At 51.6% G+C, this 23,809-nt stretch overlaps 1 protein-coding gene across 2 annotated transcripts in view; it reads right to left on the reverse strand.

The window, feature by feature from the left end:
- Window positions 1-19,640, reverse strand: part of LOC132832666 (zinc-binding protein A33-like) — a 52,659-nt gene extending 33,019 nt beyond the window's left edge. The window contains exons 1-4 of one of the 2 annotated variants that reach the window (XM_060850747.1): window positions 19,306-19,640; window positions 15,465-15,560; window positions 14,264-14,497; window positions 12,195-12,217 (exon numbers count right to left, since the gene is read on the reverse strand). In XM_060850747.1, coding sequence (XP_060706730.1) covers window positions 12,195-12,217; window positions 14,264-14,497; window positions 15,465-15,560; window positions 19,306-19,515 — 563 coding nt within the window. In that variant the 5' untranslated portion in view covers window positions 19,516-19,640. The remainder of the gene's footprint in view (window positions 1-12,194; window positions 12,218-14,263; window positions 14,498-15,464; window positions 15,561-19,305) is intronic. The other variant, XM_060850748.1, reaches the window with a different exon arrangement.
- Between the last annotated feature and the right edge of the window lie 4,169 nt (window positions 19,641-23,809).

Consider the following 23,809-nt stretch of genomic DNA (forward strand, 5'->3'; position numbering starts at 1 on the left):
AGAGTGTGATGTAGGGTCATGGTCTGAAGGGACAGTGTGATGAAGGGAGAGTGTGATGAAGGGAGAGTGCGATGAAGGGAGAGTGCGATGAAGGGACAGTGCGATGAAGGGAGAGTGCGATGAAGTGAGAGTGCGATGAAGGGAGAGTGCGATGAAGGGAGAGTGTGATGAAAGGACAGTGTGATGAAGGGACAGTGCGATGAAGGGAGAAGTGTGATGAAGGGACAGAGTGATGAAGGGAGAGTGTGATGTAGGGAGAGTGAGATGAAGGGAGAAGTGTGATGAAAGGACAGAGTGATGAAGGGAGAGTGTGATGAAGGCAGAAGTGTGATGAAGGGACAGAGTGATGAAGGGAGAGTGTGATGTAGGGTCATTGTCTGAAGGGACAGTGTGATGAAGGGACAGTGCGATGAAGGGACAGTGCGATGAAGGGAGAGTGTGATGAAGGGAGAGTGTGATGAAAGGACAATGCGATGAAGGGAGAGTGTGATGAAGGGAAAGTGTGATGAAGGGACAGAGTGATGAAGGGAGAGTGTGATGAAGGGAGAGTGTGATGAAGGGAGAGTGTGATGAAGGGACAGTGCGATGAAGGGAGAGTGTGATGAAGGGAGAGTGTGATGAAGGGAGAGTGTGATGAAGGGACAGTGCGATGAAGGGAGAGTGTGATGAAGGGAGAGTGTGATGAAGGGAGAAGTGTGATGAAGGGACAGAGTGATGAAGGGAGAGTGTGATGTAGGGAGAGTGTGATGAAGGGACAGAGTGATGAAGGGACAGTGCGATGAAGGGAGAGTGTGATGAAGGGAGAGTGTGATGAAGGGAGAAGTGTGATGAAGGGACAGAGTGATGAAGGGAGAGTGCGATGAAGGGAGAGTGTGATGAAGGGAGAGTGTGATGAAAGGACAATGCGATGAAGGGAGAGTGTGATGAAGGGAGAGTGTGATGAAGGGAGAAGTGTGATGAAGGGACAGAGTGATGAAGGGAGAGTGTGATGAAGGGAGAGTGTGATGAAGGTAGAGTGCGATGAAGGGACAGTGTGATGAAGGGACAGAGTGATGAAGGGAGAGTGCGATGAAGGGAGAGTGTGATGAAGGGACAGTGTGATGAAGGGACAGAGTGATGAAGGGAGAGTGCGATGAAGGGAGAGTGTGATGAAGGGAAAAGTGTGATGAAGGGACAGAGTGATGAAGGGAGAGTGTGATGAAGGGAGAGTGTGATGAAGGTAGAGTGCGATGAAGGGACAGTGTGATGAAGGGACAGAGTGATGAAGGGAGAGTGCGATGAAGGGAGAGTGTGATGAAGGGAGAGTGCGATGAGGGGAGAGTGCGATGAAGGGAGAGTGCGATGAAGGGACAGTGTGATGAAGGGAGAGTGCGATGAAGGGAGAGTGCGATGAAGGGACAGTGTGATGAAGGGAGAGTGCGATGAAGTGAGAGTGCGATGAAGGGAGAGTGCGATGAAGGGACAGTGCGATGAAGGGAGAGAGCGATGAAGGGAGAGTGTGATGAAGGGAGAGTGCGATGAAGGGAGAGTGCGATGAAGGGAGAGTGCGATGAAGGGACAAAGTGATGAAGGGACAGTGCGATGAAGGGAGAGTGCGATGAAGGGACAGTGTGATGAAGGGACAGTGTGATGAAGGGAGAGTGCGATGAAGGGAGAGTGCGATGAAGGGACAGTGCGATGAAGGGACAGTGTGATGAAGGGACAGTGTGATGAAGGGAGAAGTGTGATGAAAGGACAGAGTTATGAAGGGACAGTGCGATGAAGGGACAGTGTGATGAAGGGAGAGTGTGATGAAGGGAGAGTGCGATGAAGGGAGAGTGTGATGAAGGGAGAGTGTGATGAAGGGACAGAGTGATGAAGGGACAGTGCGATGAAGGGAGAGTGCGATGAAGGGAGAGTGCGATGAAGGGAGAGTGCGATGAAGGGACAGTGTGATGAAGGGAGAGTGCGATGAAGGGAGAGTGTGATGAAGGGAGAGTGTGATGAATGGAGAGTGCGATGAAGGGTCAGTGGGATGAAAGGAGAGCGCGATGAAGGGAGAGTGCGATGAAGGGACAGAGTGATGAACTGAGAGTGCGATGAAGGGAGAGTGCGATGAAGGGAGAGTGCGATGAAGGGACAGTGTGATGAAGGGACAGTGTGATGAAGGGAGAGTGTGATGAAGGGACAGTGTGATGAAGGGACAGTGCGATGAAGGGAGAGTGTGATGAAGGGAGAGTGTGATGAAGGGACAGTGTGATAAAGGGACAGTGTGATAAAGGGACAGTGCGATGAAGGGACAGTGCGATGAAGGGAGAGTGCGATGAAGGGAGAGTGTGATGAAGGGACAGTGTGATGAAGGGAGAGTGTGATGAAGGGAGAGTGCGATGAAGGGACAGAGTGATGAAGGGACAGTGTGATGAAGGGACAGTGCGATGAAGGGAGAGTGCGATGAAGGGAGAGTGCGATGAAGGGAGAGTGTGATGAAGGGACAGTGTGATGAAGGGAGAGTGCGATGAAGGGACAGTGCGATGAAGGGAGAGTGCGATGAAGGGAGAGTGTGATGAAGGGACAGTGTGATGAAGGGAGAGTGTGATGAAGGGAGAGTGTGATGAAGGGACAGTGTGATGAAGGGAGAGTGCGATGAAGGGAGAGTGTGATGAAGGGAGAGTGTGATGAAGGGACAGTGTGATGAAGGGAGAGTGTGATGAAGGGAGAGTGCGATGAAGGGACAGAGTGATGAAAGGAGAGTGCGATGAAGGGACAGAGTGATGAAGGGACAGTGCGATGAAGGGACAGTGCGATGAAGGGAGAGTGCGATGAAGGGACAGAGTGATGAAGGGAGAGTGTGATGTAGGGAGAGTGTGATGAAAGGACAGAGTGATGAAGGGACAGTGCGATGAAGGGACAGTGTGATGAAGGGAGAGTGTGATGAAGGGACAGTGTGATGAAGGGAGAGTGTGATGAAGGGACAGTGCGATGAAGGGATAATGTGATGAAGGGAGAGTGTGATGAAGGTAGAGTGCGATGAAGGGACAGTGTGATGAAGGGACAGAGTGATGAAGGGAGAGTGCGATGAAGGGAGAGTGTGATGAAGGGAGAGTGCGATGAAGGGAGAGTGCGATGAAGGGAGAGTGCGATGAAGGGACAGTGTGATGAAGGGAGAGTGCGATGAAGGGAGAGTGCGATGAAGGGACAGTGTGATGAAGGGAGAGTGCGATGAAGTGAGAGTGCGATGAAGGGAGAGTGCGATGAAGGGACAGTGCGATGAAGGGAGAGAGCGATGAAGGGAGAGTGTGATGAAGGGAGAGTGCGATGAAGGGAGAGTGCGATGAAGAGAGAGTGCGATGAAGGGACAAAGTGATGAAGGGACAGTGCGATGAAGGGAGAGTGCGATGAAGGGACAGTGTGATGAAGGGACAGTGTGATGAAGGGAGAGTGCGATGAAGGGAGAGTGCGATGAAGGGACAGTGCGATGAAGGGACAGTGTGATGAAGGGACAGTGTGATGAAGGGAGAAGTGTGATGAAAGGACAGAGTGATGAAGGGACAGTGCGATGAAGGGACAGTGTGATGAAGGGAGAGTGTGATGAAGGGAGAGTGCGATGAAGGGAGAGTGTGATGAAGGGAGAGTGTGATGAAGGGACAGAGTGATGAAGGGACAGTGCGATGAAGGGAGAGTGCGATGAAGGGAGAGTGCGATGAAGGGACAGTGCGATGAAGGGACAGTGTGATGAAGGGAGAGTGCGATGAAGGGAGAGTGTGATGAAGGGAGAGTGTGATGAATGGAGAGTGCGATGAAGGGTCAGTGGGATGAAAGGAGAGCGCGATGAAGGGAGAGTGCGATGAAGGGACAGAGTGATGAAGGGAGAGTGCGATGAAGGGAGAGTGCGATGAAGGGAGAGTGCGATGAAGGGACAGTGTGATGAAGGGACAGTGCGATGAAGGGAGAGTGCGATGAAGGGAGAGTGCGATGAAGGGACAGTGCGATGAAGGGAGAGTGTGATGAAGGGACAGTGTGATAAAGGGACAGTGTGATAAAGGGACAGTGCGATGAAGGGACAGTGTGATGAAGGGACAGTGCGATGAAGGGAGAGTGTGATGAAGGGACAGTGTGATGAAGGGAGAGTGTGATGAAGGGAGAGTGCGATGAAGGGACAGAGTGATGAAGGGACAGTGTGATGAAGGGACAGTGCGATGAAGGGAGAGTGCGATGAAGGGAGAGTGCGATGAAGGGAGAGTGTGATGAAGGGACAGTGTGATGAAGGGAGAGTGCGATGAAGGGACAGTGCGATGAAGGGAGAGTGCGATGAAGGGAGAGTGTGATGAAGGGACAGTGTGATGAAGGGAGAGTGTGATGAAGGGAGAGTGTGATGAAGGGAGAGTGTGATGAAGGGACAGTGTGATGAAGGGAGAGTGCGATGAAGGGAGAGTGTGATGAAGGGAGAGTGTGATGAAGGGACAGTGTGATGAAGGGAGAGTGTGATGAAGGGAGAGTGCGATGAAGGGACAGAGTGATGAAGGGAGAGTGCGATGAAGGGACAGAGTGATGAAGGGACAGTGCGATGAAGGGACAGTGCGATGAAGGGAGAGTGCGATGAAGGGACAGAGTGATGAAGGGAGAGTGTGATGTAGGGAGAGTGTGATGAAAGGACAGAGTGATGAAGGGACAGTGCGATGAAGGGACAGTGTGATGAAGGGAGAGTGTGATGAAGGGAGAGTGTGATGAAGGGAGAGTGTGATGAAGGGACAGTGCGATGAAGGGATAATGTGATGAAGGGAGAGTGTGATGAAGGGAGAGTGTGATGAAGGGAGAGTGTGAAGAAGGGACAGAGTGATGAAGGGACAGTGTGATGAAGGGACAGAGTGATGAAGGGAGAGTGTGATGTAGGGAGAGTGTGATGAAGGGCGAGTGTGATGAAAGGACAGAGTGATGAAGGGACAGTGTGATGAAGGGAGAGTGTGATGAAGGGACAGAGTGATGAAGGGAGAGTGTGATGTAGGGAGAGTGTGATGAAGGGAGAGTGTGATGAAGGGCGAGTGTGATGAAGGGACAGTGTGATGAAGGGAGAGTGTGATGAAGGGCGAGTGTGATGAAAGGACAGAGTGATGAAGGGAGAGTGTGATGAAGGGAGAGTGTGATGAAGGGAGAGTGTGATGAAGGGCGAGTGTGATGAAAGGACAGAGTGATGAAGGGAGAGTGCGATGAAGGGAGAGTGCGATGAAGGGAGAGTGGGATGAAGGGACAGTGGGATGAAGGGAGAGTGGGATGAAGGGAGAGTGTGATGAAGGGACAGTGCGATGACGAGACAGTGTGATGAAGGGAGAGTGCGATGAAGGGACAGTGCGATGAAGGGAGAGTGTGATGAAGGGAGAGTGCGATGAAGGGAGAGTGCGATGAAGGGAGAGTGCGATGAAGGGAGAGTGTGATGAAGGGACAGAGTGATGAAGGGACAGAGTGATGAAGGGAGAGTGCGATGAAGGGAGAGTGCGATGAAGGGACAGTGCGATGAAGGGAGAGTGTGATGAAGGGACAGTGTGATGACGGGACAGTGTGATAAACGGACAGTGCGATGAAGGGACAGTGCGATGAAGGGAGAGTGCGATGAAGGGAGAGTTTGATGAAGGGACAGTGTGATGAAAGGACATTATGTTGACGGGACAGTGCGATGAAGGGACAGTGTGATGAAGGGAGAGTGTGATGAAGGGACAGTGTGATGAAGGGACAGTGCGATGAAGGGAGAGTGCGATGAAGGGAGAGTGCGATGAAGGGACAGTGCGATGAAGGGAGAGTGTGATGAAGGGACAGTGTGATGAAGGGACAGTGTGATGAAGGGAGAGTGTGATGAAGGGACAGTGTGATGAAGGGACAGTGCGATGAAGGGAGAGTGTGATGAAGGGAGAGTGTGATGAAGGGACAGTGTGATAAAGGGACAGTGTGATAAAGGGACAGTGCGATGAAGGGACAGTGCGATGAAGGGAGAGTGCGATGAAGGGAGAGTGTGATGAAGGGACAGTGTGATGAAGGGAGAGTGTGATGAAGGGAGAGTGCGATGAAGGGACAGAGTGATGAAGGGACAGTGTGATGAAGGGACAGTGCGATGAAGGGAGAGTGCGATGAAGGGAGAGTGCGATGAAGGGAGAGTGTGATGAAGGGACAGTGTGATGAAGGGAGAGTGCGATGAAGGGACAGTGCGATGAAGGGAGAGTGCGATGAAGGGAGAGTGTGATGAAGGGACAGTGTGATGAAGGGAGAGTGTGATGAAGGGAGAGTGTGATGAAGGGAGAGTGTGATGAAGGGACAGTGTGATGAAGGGAGAGTGCGATGAAGGGAGAGTGTGATGAAGGGAGAGTGTGATGAAGGGACAGTGTGATGAAGGGAGAGTGTGATGAAGGGAGAGTGCGATGAAGGGACAGAGTGATGAAAGGAGAGTGCGATGAAGGGACAGAGTGATGAAGGGACAGTGCGATGAAGGGACAGTGCGATGAAGGGAGAGTGCGATGAAGGGACAGAGTGATGAAGGGAGAGTGTGATGTAGGGAGAGTGTGATGAAAGGACAGAGTGATGAAGGGACAGTGCGATGAAGGGACAGTGTGATGAAGGGAGAGTGTGATGAAGGGAGAGTGTGATGAAGGGACAGTGTGATGAAGGGAGAGTGTGATGAAGGGACAGTGCGATGAAGGGATAATGTGATGAAGGGAGAGTGTGATGAAGGTAGAGTGCGATGAAGGGACAGTGTGATGAAGGGACAGAGTGATGAAGGGAGAGTGCGATGAAGGGAGAGTGTGATGAAGGGAGAGTGCGATGAGGGGAGAGTGCGATGAAGGGAGAGTGCGATGAAGGGACAGTGTGATGAAGGGAGAGTGCGATGAAGGGAGAGTGCGATGAAGGGACAGTGTGATGAAGGGAGAGTGCGATGAAGTGAGAGTGCGATGAAGGGAGAGTGCGATGAAGGGACAGTGCGATGAAGGGAGAGAGCGATGAAGGGAGAGTGTGATGAAGGGAGAGTGCGATGAAGGGAGAGTGCGATGAAGGGAGAGTGCGATGAAGGGACAAAGTGATGAAGGGACAGTGCGATGAAGGGAGAGTGCGATGAAGGGACAGTGTGATGAAGGGACAGTGTGATGAAGGGAGAGTGCGATGAAGGGAGAGTGCGATGAAGGGACAGTGCGATGAAGGGACAGTGTGATGAAGGGACAGTGTGATGAAGGGAGAAGTGTGATGAAAGGACAGAGTGATGAAGGGACAGTGCGATGAAGGGACAGTGTGATGAAGGGAGAGTGTGATGAAGGGAGAGTGCGATGAAGGGAGAGTGTGATGAAGGGAGAGTGTGATGAAGGGACAGAGTGATGAAGGGACAGTGCGATGAAGGGAGAGTGCGATGAAGGGAGAGTGCGATGAAGGGACAGTGTGATGAAGGGAGAGTGCGATGAAGGGAGAGTGTGATGAAGGGAGAGTGTGATGAATGGAGAGTGCGATGAAGGGTCAGTGGGATGAAAGGAGAGCGCGATGAAGGGAGAGTGCGATGAAGGGACAGAGTGATGAAGGGAGAGTGCGATGAAGGGAGAGTGCGATGAAGGGACAGTGTGATGAAGGGACAGTGCGATGAAGGGAGAGTGCGATGAAGGGAGAGTGCGATGAAGGGACAGTGCGATGAAGGGAGAGTGTGATGAAGGGACAGTGTGATGAAGGGACAGTGTGATGAAGGGAGAGTGTGATGAAGGGACAGTGTGATGAAGGGACAGTGCGATGAAGGGAGAGTGTGATGAAGGGAGAGTGTGATGAAGGGACAGTGTGATGAAGGGACAGTGCGATGAAGGGAGAGTGTGATGAAGGGACAGTGTGATAAAGGGACAGTGTGATAAAGGGACAGTGCGATGAAGGGACAGTGCGATGAAGGGAGAGTGCGATGAAGGGAGAGTGTGATGAAGGGACAGTGTGATGAAGGGAGAGTGTGATGAAGGGAGAGTGCGATGAAGGGACAGAGTGATGAAGGGACAGTGTGATGAAGGGACAGTGCGATGAAGGGAGAGTGCGATGAAGGGAGAGTGCGATGAAGGGAGAGTGTGATGAAGGGACAGTGTGATGAAGGGAGAGTGCGATGAAGGGACAGTGCGATGAAGGGAGAGTGCGATGAAGGGAGAGTGTGATGAAGGGACAGTGTGATGAAGGGAGAGTGTGATGAAGGGAGAGTGTGATGAAGGGACAGTGTGATGAAGGGAGAGTGCGATGAAGGGAGAGTGTGATGAAGGGAGAGTGTGATGAAGGGACAGTGTGATGAAGGGAGAGTGTGATGAAGGGAGAGTGCGATGAAGGGACAGAGTGATGAAAGGAGAGTGCGATGAAGGGACAGAGTGATGAAGGGACAGTGCGATGAAGGGACAGTGCGATGAAGGGAGAGTGCGATGAAGGGACAGAGTGATGAAGGGAGAGTGTGATGTAGGGAGAGTGTGATGAAAGGACAGAGTGATGAAGGGACAGTGCGATGAAGGGAGAGTGTGATGAAGGGAGAGTGTGATGAAGGGACAGAGTGATGAAGGGACAGTGCGATGAAGGGAGAGTGCGATGAAGGGAGAGTGCGATGAAGGGAGAGTGCGATGAAGGGACAGTGTGATGAAGGGAGAGTGCGATGAAGGGAGAGTGTGATGAAGGGAGAGTGTGATGAATGGAGAGTGCGATGAAGGGTCAGTGGGATGAAAGGAGAGCGCGATGAAGGGAGAGTGCGATGAAGGGACAGAGTGATGAAGGGAGAGTGCGATGAAGGGAGAGTGCGATGAAGGGACAGTGTGATGAAGGGACAGTGCGATGAAGGGAGAGTGCGATGAAGGGAGAGTGCGATGAAGGGACAGTGCGATGAAGGGAGAGTGTGATGAAGGGACAGTGTGATGAAGGGACAGTGTGATGAAGGGAGAGTGTGATGAAGGGACAGTGTGATGAAGGGACAGTGCGATGAAGGGAGAGTGTGATGAAGGGAGAGTGTGATGAAGGGAGAGTGTGATGAAGGGACAGTGTGATAAAGGGACAGTGTGATAAAGGGACAGTGCGATGAAGGGACAGTGCGATGAAGGGAGAGTGCGATGAAGGGAGAGTGTGATGAAGGGACAGTGTGATGAAGGGAGAGTGTGATGAAGGGAGAGTGCGATGAAGGGACAGAGTGATGAAGGGACAGTGTGATGAAGGGACAGTGCGATGAAGGGAGAGTGCGATGAAGGGAGAGTGCGATGAAGGGAGAGTGTGATGAAGGGACAGTGTGATGAAGGGAGAGTGCGATGAAGGGACAGTGCGATGAAGGGAGAGTGCGATGAAGGGAGAGTGTGATGAAGGGACAGTGTGATGAAGGGAGAGTGTGATGAAGGGAGAGTGTGATGAAGGGACAGTGTGATGAAGGGAGAGTGCGATGAAGGGAGAGTGTGATGAAGGGAGAGTGTGATGAAGGGACAGTGTGATGAAGGGAGAGTGTGATGAAGGGAGAGTGCGATGAAGGGACAGAGTGATGAAGGGAGAGTGCGATGAAGGGACAGAGTGATGAAGGGACAGTGCGATGAAGGGACAGTGCGATGAAGGGAGAGTGCGATGAAGGGACAGAGTGATGAAGGGAGAGTGTGATGTAGGGAGAGTGTGATGAAAGGACAGAGTGATGAAGGGACAGTGCGATGAAGGGACAGTGTGATGAAGGGAGAGTGTGATGAAGGGAGAGTGTGATGAAGGGAGAGTGTGATGAAGGGACAGTGCGATGAAGGGATAATGTGATGAAGGGAGAGTGTGATGAAGGGAGAGTGTGATGAAGGGAGAGTGTGAAGAAGGGACAGAGTGATGAAGGGACAGTGTGATGAAGGGACAGAGTGATGAAGGGAGAGTGTGATGTAGGGAGAGTGTGATGAAGGGCGAGTGTGATGAAAGGACAGAGTGATGAAGGGACAGTGTGATGAAGGGAGAGTGTGATGAAGGGACAGAGTGATGAAGGGAGAGTGTGATGTAGGGAGAGTGTGATGAAGGGAGAGTGTGATGAAGGGCGAGTGTGATGAAGGGACAGTGTGATGAAGGGAGAGTGTGATGAAGGGCGAGTGTGATGAAAGGACAGAGTGATGAAGGGAGAGTGTGATGAAGGGAGAGTGTGATGAAGGGAGAGTGTGATGAAGGGCGAGTGTGATGAAAGGACAGAGTGATGAAGGGAGAGTGCGATGAAGGGAGAGTGCGATGAAGGGAGAGTGCGATGAAGGGAGAGTGGGATGAAGGGACAGTGGGATGAAGGGAGAGTGTGATGAAGGGACAGTGCGATGACGAGACAGTGTGATGAAGGGAGAGTGCGATGAAGGGACAGTGCGATGAAGGGAGAGTGTGATGAAGGGAGAGTGCGATGAAGGGAGAGTGCGATGAAGGGAGAGTGCGATGAAGGGAGAGTGTGATGAAGGGACAGAGTGATGAAGGGACAGAGTGATGAAGGGAGAGTGCGATGAAGGGAGAGTGCGATGAAGGGACAGTGCGATGAAGGGAGAGTGTGATGAAGGGACAGTGTGATGACGGGACAGTGTGATAAACGGACAGTGCGATGAAGGGACAGTGCGATGAAGGGAGAGTGCGATGAAGGGAGAGTTTGATGAAGGGACAGTGTGATGAAAGGACATTATGTTGACGGGACAGTGCGATGAAGGGACAGTGTGATGAAGGGAGAGTGTGATGAAGGGACAGTGTGATGAAGGGACAGTGTGATCACGGGACAGTGCGATGAAGGGACAGTGTGATGACGGGACAGTGCGATGATGGGAGAGTGCGATGAAGGGAGAGTGTGATGAAGGGACAGTGTGATGAAGGGACAGTGTGATGATGGGACAGTGTGATCACGGGACAGTGCGATGAAGGGACAGTGTGATGAAGGGACAGTGCGATGAAGGGACAGTGCGATGAAGGGAGAGTATGATGAAGGGACAGGGCTTTGAAGGGACAGAGCGATGAAGGGAGAGTGCGATGGAGCGAGTGTGCGATGAAGGGTCAGTGTGATGAAGGGACAGTGCGATGAAGAGAGTGTGCGATGAAGGGACAGGGCTTTGAAGGGACAGTGCGATGAAGGGAGAGTGCGATGAAGGGAGTGTGCGATGAAGGGAGAGTGCGATGAAGGGAGTGTGCGATGAAGGGAGAGTGCGATGAAGGGACAGTGTGATGAGGGGACAGTGCGATGACGGGACAGTGCGATGAAGGGACAGGCCTTTGAAGGGACAGAGCAATGATGGGACAGTGTGATGACGGGACAGTGTGATGAAGGGACAGTGTGATGTAGGGTCAGTGCGATGAAGGGAGAGTGTGATGACGGGACAGTGCAATGAAGGCACAGCTCCATGCAGGGACAGTGTGTGAAGGGCCAGTGTGTTGAACGGACAGTGCGATGAAGAGACAGTGTGATGGAGGGACAGTGTGTGCTCTTTACGTCGGGACATGTAATAAACCGGAATAACCGAGGGCCTTTGTCTGTCATACCTGTGATTTGACAGAGTCACGCCCACGATCCAGAATCTAAAACAATAATCTCCTCCCTCCTCCATATCTTTGCTCACCAATCTCTCCCTCGGTTTCCAACCCCCACCCCATCTTGGGTCGATGACCAACCCCCACTCCCCGAGATTCGGCACCCTCAGATTAAAGGACTGAGCCAGACCCCACCGCTGTTCGTGAAAGAGAGTTACAAACATGTTCCAGGTTGGACAGGACATTGGGTTGGTCTGCATTCAATCCCAGTCTCTCCCCGTTTAGGTAACACGTTGTTATGGGTGCAGTGAAGGTTGTTGCCAGGGTTGGAGGGAGAGGCTGAATGGACAAGATGGGCCAAAGAGTCTGTTTCCCTGCTGTCCACCCCCATGACTCTATCTCCCACTGAGTGTGTGGAAATGCTTCCTCACATCTCTCCTAAACGGTCTGGCCCTAATTCTCCAACTATGCCTCCTCGTTCTTGAATCCCCAGTCAGTGGAAACAGTTTTCCTTTCCTGTTAGAAGACTTTGACCAGATTAACCGTGTAAATTCGAGAGAAAACAGGCCTCATTTGTACACCCTCTCCTGAAAGTCCTCATAAAGCAATGTTTCCGCAGTCCTTGTCCCCATGTTCTAGATCGCGCCCCCCCAGCCCCCAAATGAGGGGGGAAATACGCTTTCTGCATCCGCCCCAGAGGGATTCTGTCTGTACCAATGTGATCTCTCTCTCTCTCTCATTCGTTCATCACGTACCTCTCTCTCAGCCAGCTGGCTTCCTGGGAAGAGAAGGGAAACCTGTCAGATCTTTCTGGATTTACTCGAGACAAAGTCTTCGAACGAAAAGAAGTCATCTTCTCTCGAAACACCGACGGGGCAAATAATTAAACACTCAAGCCAAGCTCTGCCTGTGAAGGTGAGAAGAGAGAGAGAGAGAGAGAGACTAGGCCTCACAGGCTGGAGGCAACTTCTCTCTCTTTCTTTCCCTCCCTCGCCTTCCAGAACATAGACATTTAAAACAAAAACAAAATTCCCTTTGCGGCTTGTAGGGGGAGGAGTAGCAGAAGTGGGGAAGTCAGGCCAAAGTGGGGACTGCAGATGCTGGAGATCAGAGTCGAGATTAGAGTGGCGCTGGAAAAGCACAGCATTTCGGACAGCATCCGAGGAGCAGGAACATCGACGTTTTGGGCAAAATCCCTTCCACTGGATCCTTGGCCAGCGAGAGAGCGATGGGCATTGAACTGCCCTGGGGTAAGGGAGTAAACAGGGGTCGAAAGCATTTAACCCCAGGGCACAGAGGTCAGCAGGTGATGGCCTAGTGGTGTTATGATTGGGTTGTTACTCCTCCCTCCTTGGTGACATACCAAATGTTTGGGTTCTAATCCCGTCATGGTTGAATTTGATTTTTAAAAAAAATTTGGAATAAAGTGTCTAAGGATGACCATGAATCCATTGTCAGGAAAATCCCACCTGGCTCCTTGATGGAAGGAATCCGCCATCTTTGCCCGGTCTGGCCTACATGTGGCTCCAGACCCACAGCAATGGGGTTGACTCTGAACTGCCCCCGTGGGGTATTTAGGGCTGGGCAATATACACTGGCCTGGCCAGTGACACACCCACATCCTTGTGAGTGAATAGAAAACAAATTGAGAGAGGGGCCAAAACAATTTATTATTTAAAAACGTTGCGTAGCGTGAGAGAAACATTCCGAGGGAGTTCTCCGTCCTTCGGCCAGGAAACGCCGAGCACGGTTTGGGGAAGTTTGTTGTGGGAGGGCTCCGGCAAATGAGGCTGCAGGGATGTGCCGCTCCAGGTTCCTAACCCATAGATCAGCTCTGGGCATCAAATAGCATGGTGGCTCAGTGGGTTAACACCACTGCCTCACAGCACCAGGGTCCCAGGTTCAACTCCTCCCTTGGGTGACTGTGTGGAGTTTGTACCTTCTCCCACTGTTGGCTTTTTATTCATTCCCAGGTTGAGGGCATCCCGAGTCAGGTCAGCATTTATTGCCCAGAGAGCAGTGAAGAGACACCCTCATTGCTGTGGGTCTCCTCCCACAATTCAGAGGTGTGCAGGTTAGGGACGGATTGGCCTCAGGCTAGCCATGGGATAGAGTGGGGTCAGAATGGGATGGGAGTTCAGTGCAGATTCGACGGGCCAAATGGCCAACCCCACACTGTGAGGATTCTTCAATCTCATTCTTCACACGGGACATATCACAGGGGGACGGGGGGTAGGAGGAAGAACGGGGGCAATCGAAGGTGAAACGGTGGGCGGCACAGTGGTTAGCACTGCTGCCTCACAGCGCCTGAGATCCGGGTTTGTATCCCGACTCAGGCGACTGACTGTGTGGAGTTTGCACGTTCTCCCCGTGTCTGCGTGGGTTTCCTCCGGGTGCTCCGGTTTCCTCCCACAGTCTAAAGATGTGCGGGTCAGGGTGAATTGCCCGTAGTGTTAGGCGAAGGGGTAAATGTAGGGGTATGGGTGGGTTGCACTTTGACGGGTCGGTGTGGTCTTGTTGGGCCGAAGGGCCTGTTTCCACACTGTAAGTAATCTAATCATGCAACCGGATGCTCAGTTGCTATCCAGGATGGCAGCTCGGTCCTGGGGAGAGCGGGGGCATGCCCCTTTGTGATCGCACGGGCTGGTTCAATCAAACATGGCAGGTCCCAGCAGGAGCCAGGCCCTGGACTGAGATGTCCGGGTGCCCATCCCCGAGTGGGCCCTGCCACCTGGGGATTTCACGGTGCCCAGTGACCAGTCCCGAGGGTAGGAACGGTCGATGTAGGGGTGTGCCAGTCTCAGTAGGGCTGCCCTGTCCATACCTGGAGGAACTGCAGGCTGTCACGTTGATTGGCGGTTGCCTGGCAGGAGATGATGTCCTTCTGAATGGAGATGAGTGCCCGCTGGATGGAGCGTAGGTTGTCCTCCAGGGGCTCCAGGGCAGCGCCCGCCTGCTCAGCCAGCTCCTTCTTCAGCTCCCGCTCCCTGCGGTCCAGGAACCGCCGCATTCCCGCAAACTCCTCCGACACGTTCCGGGTCAGAGCCTCCGTCGCCTCCTTTGGGGAAGGGAGAGGGATCACGTCAGCGACACGAGGGAAGGAGCAGAATCGGGGCACACTGCGCCGGAACCGGGTCATCGGTCAGAAACCAAAACCTTTCACAGCCTGGCACGGGGCGGGCACAGCGCAGACACCTAACCCCGAGCTGTCCCTGTCCTGGGAGTGTTTGATGGGGACAGTGTAGAGGAAGCTTTACTCTTTATCTAACCCCGTGCTGTCCTTGTCCTGGGAGTGTTTGATGGGGACAGTGTAGAGGGAGCTTTACTCTGTATCTAACCCCATGCTGTCCCTGTCCTGGGAGTGTTTGATGGGGACAGTGTAGAGGGAGCTTTACTCTGTATCTAACCCCGTGCTGTCCCTGTCCTGGGAGTGTTTGATGGGGACAGTGTAGAGAGAGCTTTACTCTGTATCTAACCCCATGCTGTCCCTGTCCTGGGAGTGTTTGATGGGGACAGTGTAGAGGGAGTTTTACTCTGTATCTAACCCTGTGCTGTCCCTGTCCCTGGGAGTGTTTGATGGGGGGACAGTGTAGAGGGAGCTTTACTCTGTATCTAACCCCGTGCTGTCCCTGTCCTGGGAGTGTTTGATGGGGGACAGTGTAGAGAGAGCTTTACTCTGTATCTAACCCCATGCTGTCCCTGTCCTGGGAGTGTTTGATGGGGGACAGTGTAGAGTAAGCTTTACTCTATATCTAACCCTGTGCTGTCCCTATCATGGGATGGAGTGATGGGGGACACTGTACAGAGAGCTTTACTCTGTATCTAACCTCGTGCTGTCCCTGTCCTGGGGTGTTTGATGGGAGACAGTGTAGAGGGAGTTTTACCCTGTATCTAACCCCGTGCTGTCCCTGTCCTTGGGGTGTTTTTGACACATCTGTTCAGTGCCAAACACTGACGTGCTCTTGTTTGAATAAATCAGAATTCCCCTCACATTAATTTGCGGGGGAGATATAACTGAGACTCACAGTCAGTGCGGAAATCTTCTGTTGCTGTTTGTACATGATCTCAGTGAAGACAGTCTTTCTCTCCTTCAGTGCATTCAGAGTGGATCGCAGTTCGTTCTGTAAACACAGTATTCCTTTGTGTTAGCCTCCAGTACCGCATGGAGATCACTGGCCAGCCCAGTATGTGCAGTCCGTCCCTAACTGCCCCTGAGGAAGATGGTGGTGAAAACGCGACAGAAGACCTGGTTATGGAGGGAGCCCCCGGATTGGACCCAGCGACACTGAAGGACATAGACCCAGGTGAGATTTATGCCAGGCTGTGGCACAGTGGTTAGCACTGCTGCCTCACAGCGCCAGGGACCCGGGTTCAATTCCCACCTCAGGTGACCCTCTGTGTAGAGTTTGCACATTTTCCCCGTGTCTTTCCTCGGGGTGCTCCGGTTTCCTCCCACAGTCCAAAAATGTGCCGGTTAGGTGAATTGGCCATGCTAAATTGCCCATCGTGTTAGGTGTTGGGGAATGGGTGGGTTGCGCTTCGGCGGGTCGGTGTGGACTTGTTGGGCCGAAGGGCCTGTTTCCACACTGTAAGTAATCTCATCTAATCAAGCACTTAGTCCTGACTCTCCCTCAGTTTCCCTTGGTGTTAGTCACTGCCCGGTATATCCGGCTGTAGTAGGCATCACAGTGGAGTGTGGCCTGAGCTCGCCCACACCCCCTCCCCCCACCTCCCCCCAATTGTAAAGCTCCTCAGCACGGGCAAGTTCTGGTCAGAGCTGGAGCCCTGATTTACTGACTTTACCCAAGCTGCAAAGATTACCCCCAAGTGGGGATTGAACCTACAATCCCTGCAGTGTGGAAGCAGGCCATTCAGCCCATTGAGTCCACACCGACCCTCTGTTATTTTCAAATTCTGTCCCTTGGTTCTCCCCTGGATCTTACCTGCATCGACCCTGCCTGTCCCTTATAATTTATTTTATTCACCAGTAGGACATGGACATCACTGACTGGGCCCAGCATTTATTGCCCCATCCCTAGTTGCCCCCTTGAGAAGGTGGGGGTGAGCTGCCATCTTGAATCACTGCTCTCCACCTGCTGTGGGTTGACCCACAATGCCATTGGGGAGGGAATTCCAGGAGGTTGACCCGGCAACAGTGAAGGAACACCGATTATATTTCTAAGTCAGGACGGTGAGGGGCTTGGAGGGGGTGGTGTTCCCGTGTATCTGCTGCCCTTGTCCGAGATGGAAGTGGCCGTGGGTTTGGAAGGTGCTGCCTGAGGGTCTTTGGTGAATGTCTGCAGGGTGTCTTGTAGATAGTACACTGAGTGTGGGTGGGGGGAGGGAGTGGATGTTCGTGGGTGTGGGGCTAGTCAAGCAGGGGGCTGCTTTGTCCCGGATGGTGTCGGGCTTCTTAAGTGTTGTTGGGGCTGTACCAACCCAGGGCAACTGGGGAGTATTCCCTCACCCTCCTGACCTGTGCCTTGGAGATGGTGGGCAGGCTGGGAGAGTCAGGAGGTGAGTTACTCGCTGCAGGATTCCCACGCTCTGACCTGCTCTTGTAGCCGCTGTGTTGCTATATTGAGTTTCTGGTCAATGGTCAACCCCAATATCTTGTAAGTTTCAATCAGAAATTTGTGGGTGGCACAGTGGTTAGCACTGCTGCCTCACAGCGCCAGAGACCCGCATTCAATCCCCGCCTCAGGCGACTGACTGTGTGAAGTTTGCACGTTCTCCCCGTGCCTGCGTGGGTTTTCTCCGGGTGCTCCGGTTTCCTCCCACAGTCCAAAGATGTGCGGGTCAGGTGAATTGGCCATGCTAAATTGTCCCATAGTGTTAGGTGAAGGGGTAAATGTAGGGGTATGGGTGGGTTGCGCTTCGGTGGGTCGGTGTGGACTTGTTGGGCCGAAGGGCCTGTTTCCACACTGTAAGTAATAAAATCACCTCCATTCTTCATAGCTCTAGAGAACACAGACTCAGTTTGTATTTCTCTATCTGTGGGACAGTCCTGCCATCCCAGGAACAAGTCTGGAAATCCTTTGTTACATTTCCCTGTGTAGCTACAATATCTTTCCTGAGATCAGCAGATTAGAACCACATGTTTAGTCCAGGCACAGTCAAACTAAGCTCCTAAACAACTGAGTTAAAAAATCACACAACACCAGGTTATAGTCCAACAGGTTTAATTGGAAGCACTAGCTTTCGGAGCGACGCTCCTTCATCCGGTGGTTGTGGAGTACACAATTGTAAGGCTCAGAATTCATAGCAAAAATTTACAGTGTGATGTAACTGAAATTATACATTGAAAAATACCTTGCTTGTTTGTTAAGTCTCTCATCTGTTACAATGACTATGATAGTTTCACTTCCTTCATGTGTAAACCACAAAACAGTTTTTAAAAGTTACGTTCTCAATTTAACTGTAATAATTGGTGTCAGCCCAGAGAAGATGTTGAGATGTTGAAGGTGTTAGCCCCCTGTGTTCCCTGTCTGTGCCATAATGTTTAGACTGATTCTAATCTAAAAAGGGAGTTAACAGTATCTTACATGGATTCATGCAGTTTTTGAGCAAAGTACAATGTAACTTTGCAAGTACAAATTCACCCCACAAACGTGTGTGTGTGTGTGTGTGTGTGTGTGTCTGGTGTGGGGGGTTGTGAGTATCTGTGAGAGAGTGTGTGTGTGTGTGTGTGTCTGTCTGTCTGGGGTGGAGGGTTGTGAGTATCTGTGAGTGAGAGAGAGAGAGAGAGAGAGAGAGAGAGAGAGAGAGTGAGTGTGTGTGTGTGTGTGTGTGTGTGTGTGTGTGTGTGTGTGTGTGTGTGTGTGTGTGTGTGTGTGTGTGTGTGTGTGTGTCTGTCTGGGGTGGAGGGTTGTGAGTATCTGTGACAGAGAGTGTATGTGTGTGTGCGCAAAGTGTCTAAGTCTGTGAGACACACACACACAAACCCATACGCGCACTCACACATATACGTTTGTGGGGTGAATTTGTACTTGCAGAGTTACATTGTACTTTGCTCAAAAACTGCATGAATCCATGTAAGACTCTGTTAACTCCCTTTTTAGATTAGAATCAGTGTAAACATTATGGCTCAGACAGCAGCACACAGGGGGCTAACACCTTCAACACATTATCTGGGCTGACACCAGTTGTTAAATTTAACCTGAGAATGTAACTTTCAAAAAAGGTTTTGTGGTTTACATATAAAAGAGGTTAAACTATCATGGTCATTCTAACAGCTGTGAGTCTTAGCAATGATCAAGGTATTTTTCAATGTATAATCTCAGTTACATCACACTGTAAACTTTTGCAATAAATGCTGTATCTTACTCCACAACCACCTGATGAAGGAGCGTCGCTCCGAAAGCTAGTGTGCTTCCAATTTAACCTGTTGGACTGTAACCTGGTGTTGTGTGATTTTTAACTTTGTACACCCCAGTCCAACACCGGCATCTCCAAATCGGGACTAGATTTGGTTGGGATATCTGGTTGACATGGACGAGCTGGACTGAAGGGTCTGTTTCCGTACCGTCTGGCTTGACATGAAATGATGAGGATGGGGTGGATAGGAAGGTGCACGGCCTTTGTTTGGCGAGTGGGGGCTTTGGGATCAGACAAGGAGGGGGATTCAAAGGGATGCTATTGTCACCCAGTGCCCCCTTTGGGGGGGGTGGGGGGCGGATGTCGCTGTCTAAAAGTGTGAGGAAGCCATGGGATCCTGTTAATATTAATTCCAAATAACAAAACAATCGCGATGCAGCCCTTCGCTTAAGAGCTGGGAAGGGAGGAGTGGGGGGCTTGCAGGGAGGCGCTGGGCTGAGCGGTCTCCCAGCTTGCCATCGGGTCACACAGGGAGGAGGGGAAGCCTACCTTGGAGTGGCGAACGGCGTCGCTGATAGGCCTGAGGTGGTGGTCTCGGTGAGTGTCAGTGCACAGCGTGCACACGGGCAGTCTGTCCGCAGCGCAGTACATCCGCAACGCCTCACCATGCTGTTCACAACGGCCTTTATACTGACCTTCACCGGCTGGCTCTACCTCTGCTTCTGCCTCTGGGTCTGGCTCAGTCTCAGCCTGAGGCATCCTGCAGTGTGTGTGTGGGCGAGAGGGACACACACACAGCGAAGGCTCTGGAGCAGTCAGTCAGCCTTGTATTTACAACGCTACCTCCCTGCCTGTTTGTTGTTCACAGATATCCGACACACTCTGTCCCACCTCAATCCCTGGACAGTCACCTCTCACACTCGGGTTGCAATGTCTATGTACATGGTTTGTTATTTTCTGCCTTTCCCCTCCCTCCCTCCCAACAGGCTGTGTCAAATGCCTATTAATAGATTCCCCCAGCCGCCTTTTATGAATGCCTTCTATATATGGGGATGGCCAACCGACGACGACAACAACAACTTGCGATTAGGTGGCACCTTTCAGACAAGCAGACACCTCAAGGCCAGTTTTTTTTCCCCTTCTTTTATCAAACAAATTAGCTGCCACTGACAAACAAGAAAAAAATGTCAGATTCCCTTGTCAAGGATGTTTAGTAACCCAATGATAATGATCTGGCTGGCTTTAACAAGAGAAAATCGCACCTGACGAATTTATGACCTTTATTTTGAGATGGGTTTAGTTTATTTTTGAGGGGGGTGGAGGAGGTGGGTATGGTGGCACAGTGGTTAGCACTGCTGCCTCGCACTGCCAGGGACCCGGGTTTGGTTCCACTCTCAGGTGACTGTCTGTGTGGAGTTTGCACATTCTCCCAGTGTCTGATTTTTATTCATTCCCAGGTTGAGGGCATCTCTAGTCAGGTCACCATTTATTACCCATCCCTAATTGCCCAGAGAGCAGTGAAGAGACAACCTCATTGCTGAGGGTCTGGAGTCACATGTTATAGAGATGTACAGCATGGAAACAGACCCTTCGGTCCAACCCGTCCATGCCGACCAGATATCCCAACCCAATCTAGTCCCACCTACCAGTGCCCGGCCCATATCCCTCCAAACCCTTCCTATTCATATACCCATCCAGATGCCTTTTAAATGTTACAATTGAACCAGCCTCCGCCACTTCCTCTGGCATATCATTCCACGCACATACCACCCTCTGTGTGAAAAAGTTGCCCCTTAGGTCTCTTTTATATCTTTCCCCTCTCACCCTAAACCTATGCCCTCTCGTTCTGGAGTCCCCCACCCCAGGGAAAAGACTTTCCATGCCCTTCATGATTTTAAACACCTCTATTAAGTCACCCATCAGCAGACCAGGTAAGGATGGCAGGTTCCTTCCCTAAAGGACATTAGTGAGCCAGGTGGTTTTTTTCCAATAATTGAGAATAGATTCACGGTCATCATTAGATTCTTAATTCAGATTTTATTGAGCTCAAATTACACCATCCGCCATGGCAGGATTTGAACCTAGGTCCCCAGGACATTATCTGGGTCTCTGATTTAACAGTCATGTGATAGTGCCACTACGCCATTGCCTCCCTAACTGTGGGTGGGTTTCCTCCAATGCTCCAGTTTCCTCCCAGAGTCCATGGATGTGAAGGTTAGGCTGGATTGGCCATAGGGTCCATGGATGTGAAGGTTAGGCTGGATTGGCCATAGGGTCCATGGATGTGTAGGTTAGATGGATTGGCCATAGGGTCCATGGATGTGAAGGTTAGGCTGGATTGGCCATAGGGTCCATGGATGTGTAGGTTAGATGGATTGGCCTTAGTGTCCATAGATGTGTAGGTTAGGTGGATTGGCCATAGGGTCCATGGATGTGTAGGTTAGGCTGGATTGGCCATAGGGTCCATAGATGTGTAGGTTAGATGGATTGGCCTTAGTGTCCATAGATGTGTAGGTTAGGTGGATTGGCCATAGGGTCCATGGATGTGTAGGTTAGGTGGATTGGCCATAGGGTCCATGGATGTGTAGGTTAGGTGGATTGGCCATAGGGTCCATGGATGTGCAGGTTAGATGGATTGATCATAGGGTCCTTGGATGTGCAGGTTAGTGGATTGGCCATAAGATCCATAAATGTACAGGTTAGGTGGATTAGCCATAGGGTCCATGGATGTGCAGGTTAGGTGAATGGGCCATAGGGTCCATGGATGTGCAGGTTAAGTGGATTGACTATAGGGTCCAGAGAAGTGCAGGTTAGGTGGATTGGCCATAGGGTCCAGGGATGTACAGGTTAGGTGGATTGGCTATAGGGTGCATTGATGTAGGTTAGGCTGGATTGGCCATAGGGTCCATGGATGTGTAGGTTAGGCTGGATTGGCCATAGGGTCCATGGATGTGCAGGTTAGGTGGATTGGCCATAGGGTCCATGGATGTGCACGTTAGGTGGATTAGCCATAGGGTCCATGGATGTGCAGGTTAGGTGGTTTGGCTATAGGGTCCATGGATGTGTAGGTTAGGTGGATTGGCCATAGGGTCCATGGATGTGCAGGTTAGGAGGATTGGCCATAGGTTCCACGGATGTGTAGGTTATGCTGGATTGGTCTTAGCGTCCATGGATGTGTAGGTTAGGTGGATTGGCCATAGGGTCCATGGATGTGCAGGTTAGGTGGATTGGCCATAGGGTCCATGGATGTGCAGGTTAGGTGGATTGGCCATAGGGTCCATGGATGTGCAGGTTAGGTGGTTTGGCTATAGGGTCCATGGATGTGTAGGTTAGGAGGATTGGCCATAGGGTCCATGGATGTGTATGTTCGGCTGGATTGGCTATAGGGTCCATGGATGTGCAGGTTAGGAGGATTGGCCATAGGATCCATGGATGTGTATGTTAGGCTGGATTGGCCATAGGTTCCATGGATGTGTAGGTTATGCTGGATTGGCCTTAGCGTCCATGGATGTGTAGGTTAGGTGGATTGGCCATAGGGTCCATGGATGTGTAGGTTAGGTGGATTGGCCATAGGGTCCATGGATGTGCAGGTTAGGTGGTTTGGCTATAGGGTCCATGGATGTGTAGGTTAGGAGGATTGGCCATAGGGTCCATGGATGTGTATGTTTGGCTGGATTGGCCATAGGGTCCATGGATGTGTATGTTAGGAGGATTGGCCATAGGGTCCATGGATGTGTATGTTTGGCTGGATTGGCCATAGGGTCCATGGATGTGCAGGTTAGGAGGATTGGCCATAGGGTCCATGGATGTGTATGTTAGGCTGGATTGGCCATAGGTTCCATGGATGTGTAGGTTATGCTGGATTGGCCTTAGCGTCCAGGGATGTGTAGGTTAGGTGGATTGGCCGTAGGGTCCATGGATGTTCAGGTTAGGTGGATTGGCCATAGGGTCCATGGATGTGTAGGTTATGCTGGATTGGCCTTAGTGTCCAGGGATGTGTAGGTTAGGAGGATTGGCCGTAGGGTCCATGGATGTTCAGGTTAGGTGGATTGGCCATAGGGTTCAGGGATGTGCGGGTTAGGTGGATTGGCCATAGTGTTCAGGGAAAGTAGGCTCGGTGGATTGGCCATGAGAATCACAGGATAGGGTAGGCGGAGGTGAGTCTGAATGGAATGCTCTTCGCGGGATGGGGATGGTCTCAATGGATCGAATGGCACGTCTCCACACTGTAGAGATTCTATAACAAGTGGTGTAGATAATGGGAAACGTAGATGTAACATATTTGCATTTCCAAACGGCATTTGGTAAGCTATGGTACACAAGTTGTCTTGAAAATAAAAGCCCCAAGTATTGGAGGTACTGTACAGAATGGGTGGAGAATTGCCTATGGAACAGAAGACATCGTTGAGACCTAGTTGCGAAAAAGGGAGCATTTTCAGGACAGTAACCTGGAACAAGTGAAATGTCACAGGAATCAGGGCTGGGGTCACAATTATTCAGGAGATAGTGAGGACTGCAGATAGTGGAGATCAGAGCTGAATATGTGTTGCTGGAAAAGCGCAGCAGGTCAGGCAGCATCCAAGGAGCAGGAGAATCGACGTTTCGGGCATGAGCCCTTCCTCCCTCACTTTCCCCTTGAGACTCATGGACCAAGGTCAGCACAGAGGAGGCCTGAGGACAGCAGTTAGAGGGAGGTGCCTGCACACGGCTAGGGCAGGAATCTTGGAGGAGGTTTGACACAGTGGGCCAGGAGAGAGCACAAACGGAACTGACGAGACTGTTTCGCTTGTGCTGATTAATGGCTTCAATCTGCACTCGCCTGATCTCTGATCACGGCTGTCCCAGGTAAACCGCACTGGGCTAGCAGACAGCTGGGGAGCTATTCACAGATACCTGTGAGATAATACCGACTCCTCCATAGCTGATTCACATTTAGCCCCGGGCCTCAGGGACGGGGCAGGCGGGATACCAGCTGGTTGGCATTGCTGGGCAGATGCGAACACCCATTGGACTCCCGAGTGCCTGAGATTTTTCCGAGGTGGGAAAGTGCAGT

The sequence above is a fragment of the Hemiscyllium ocellatum genome, chromosome 35 (assembly GCF_020745735.1).
Source record: "Hemiscyllium ocellatum isolate sHemOce1 chromosome 35, sHemOce1.pat.X.cur, whole genome shotgun sequence".
NCBI classification, from domain to species: Eukaryota; Metazoa; Chordata; class Chondrichthyes; order Orectolobiformes; family Hemiscylliidae; genus Hemiscyllium; species Hemiscyllium ocellatum.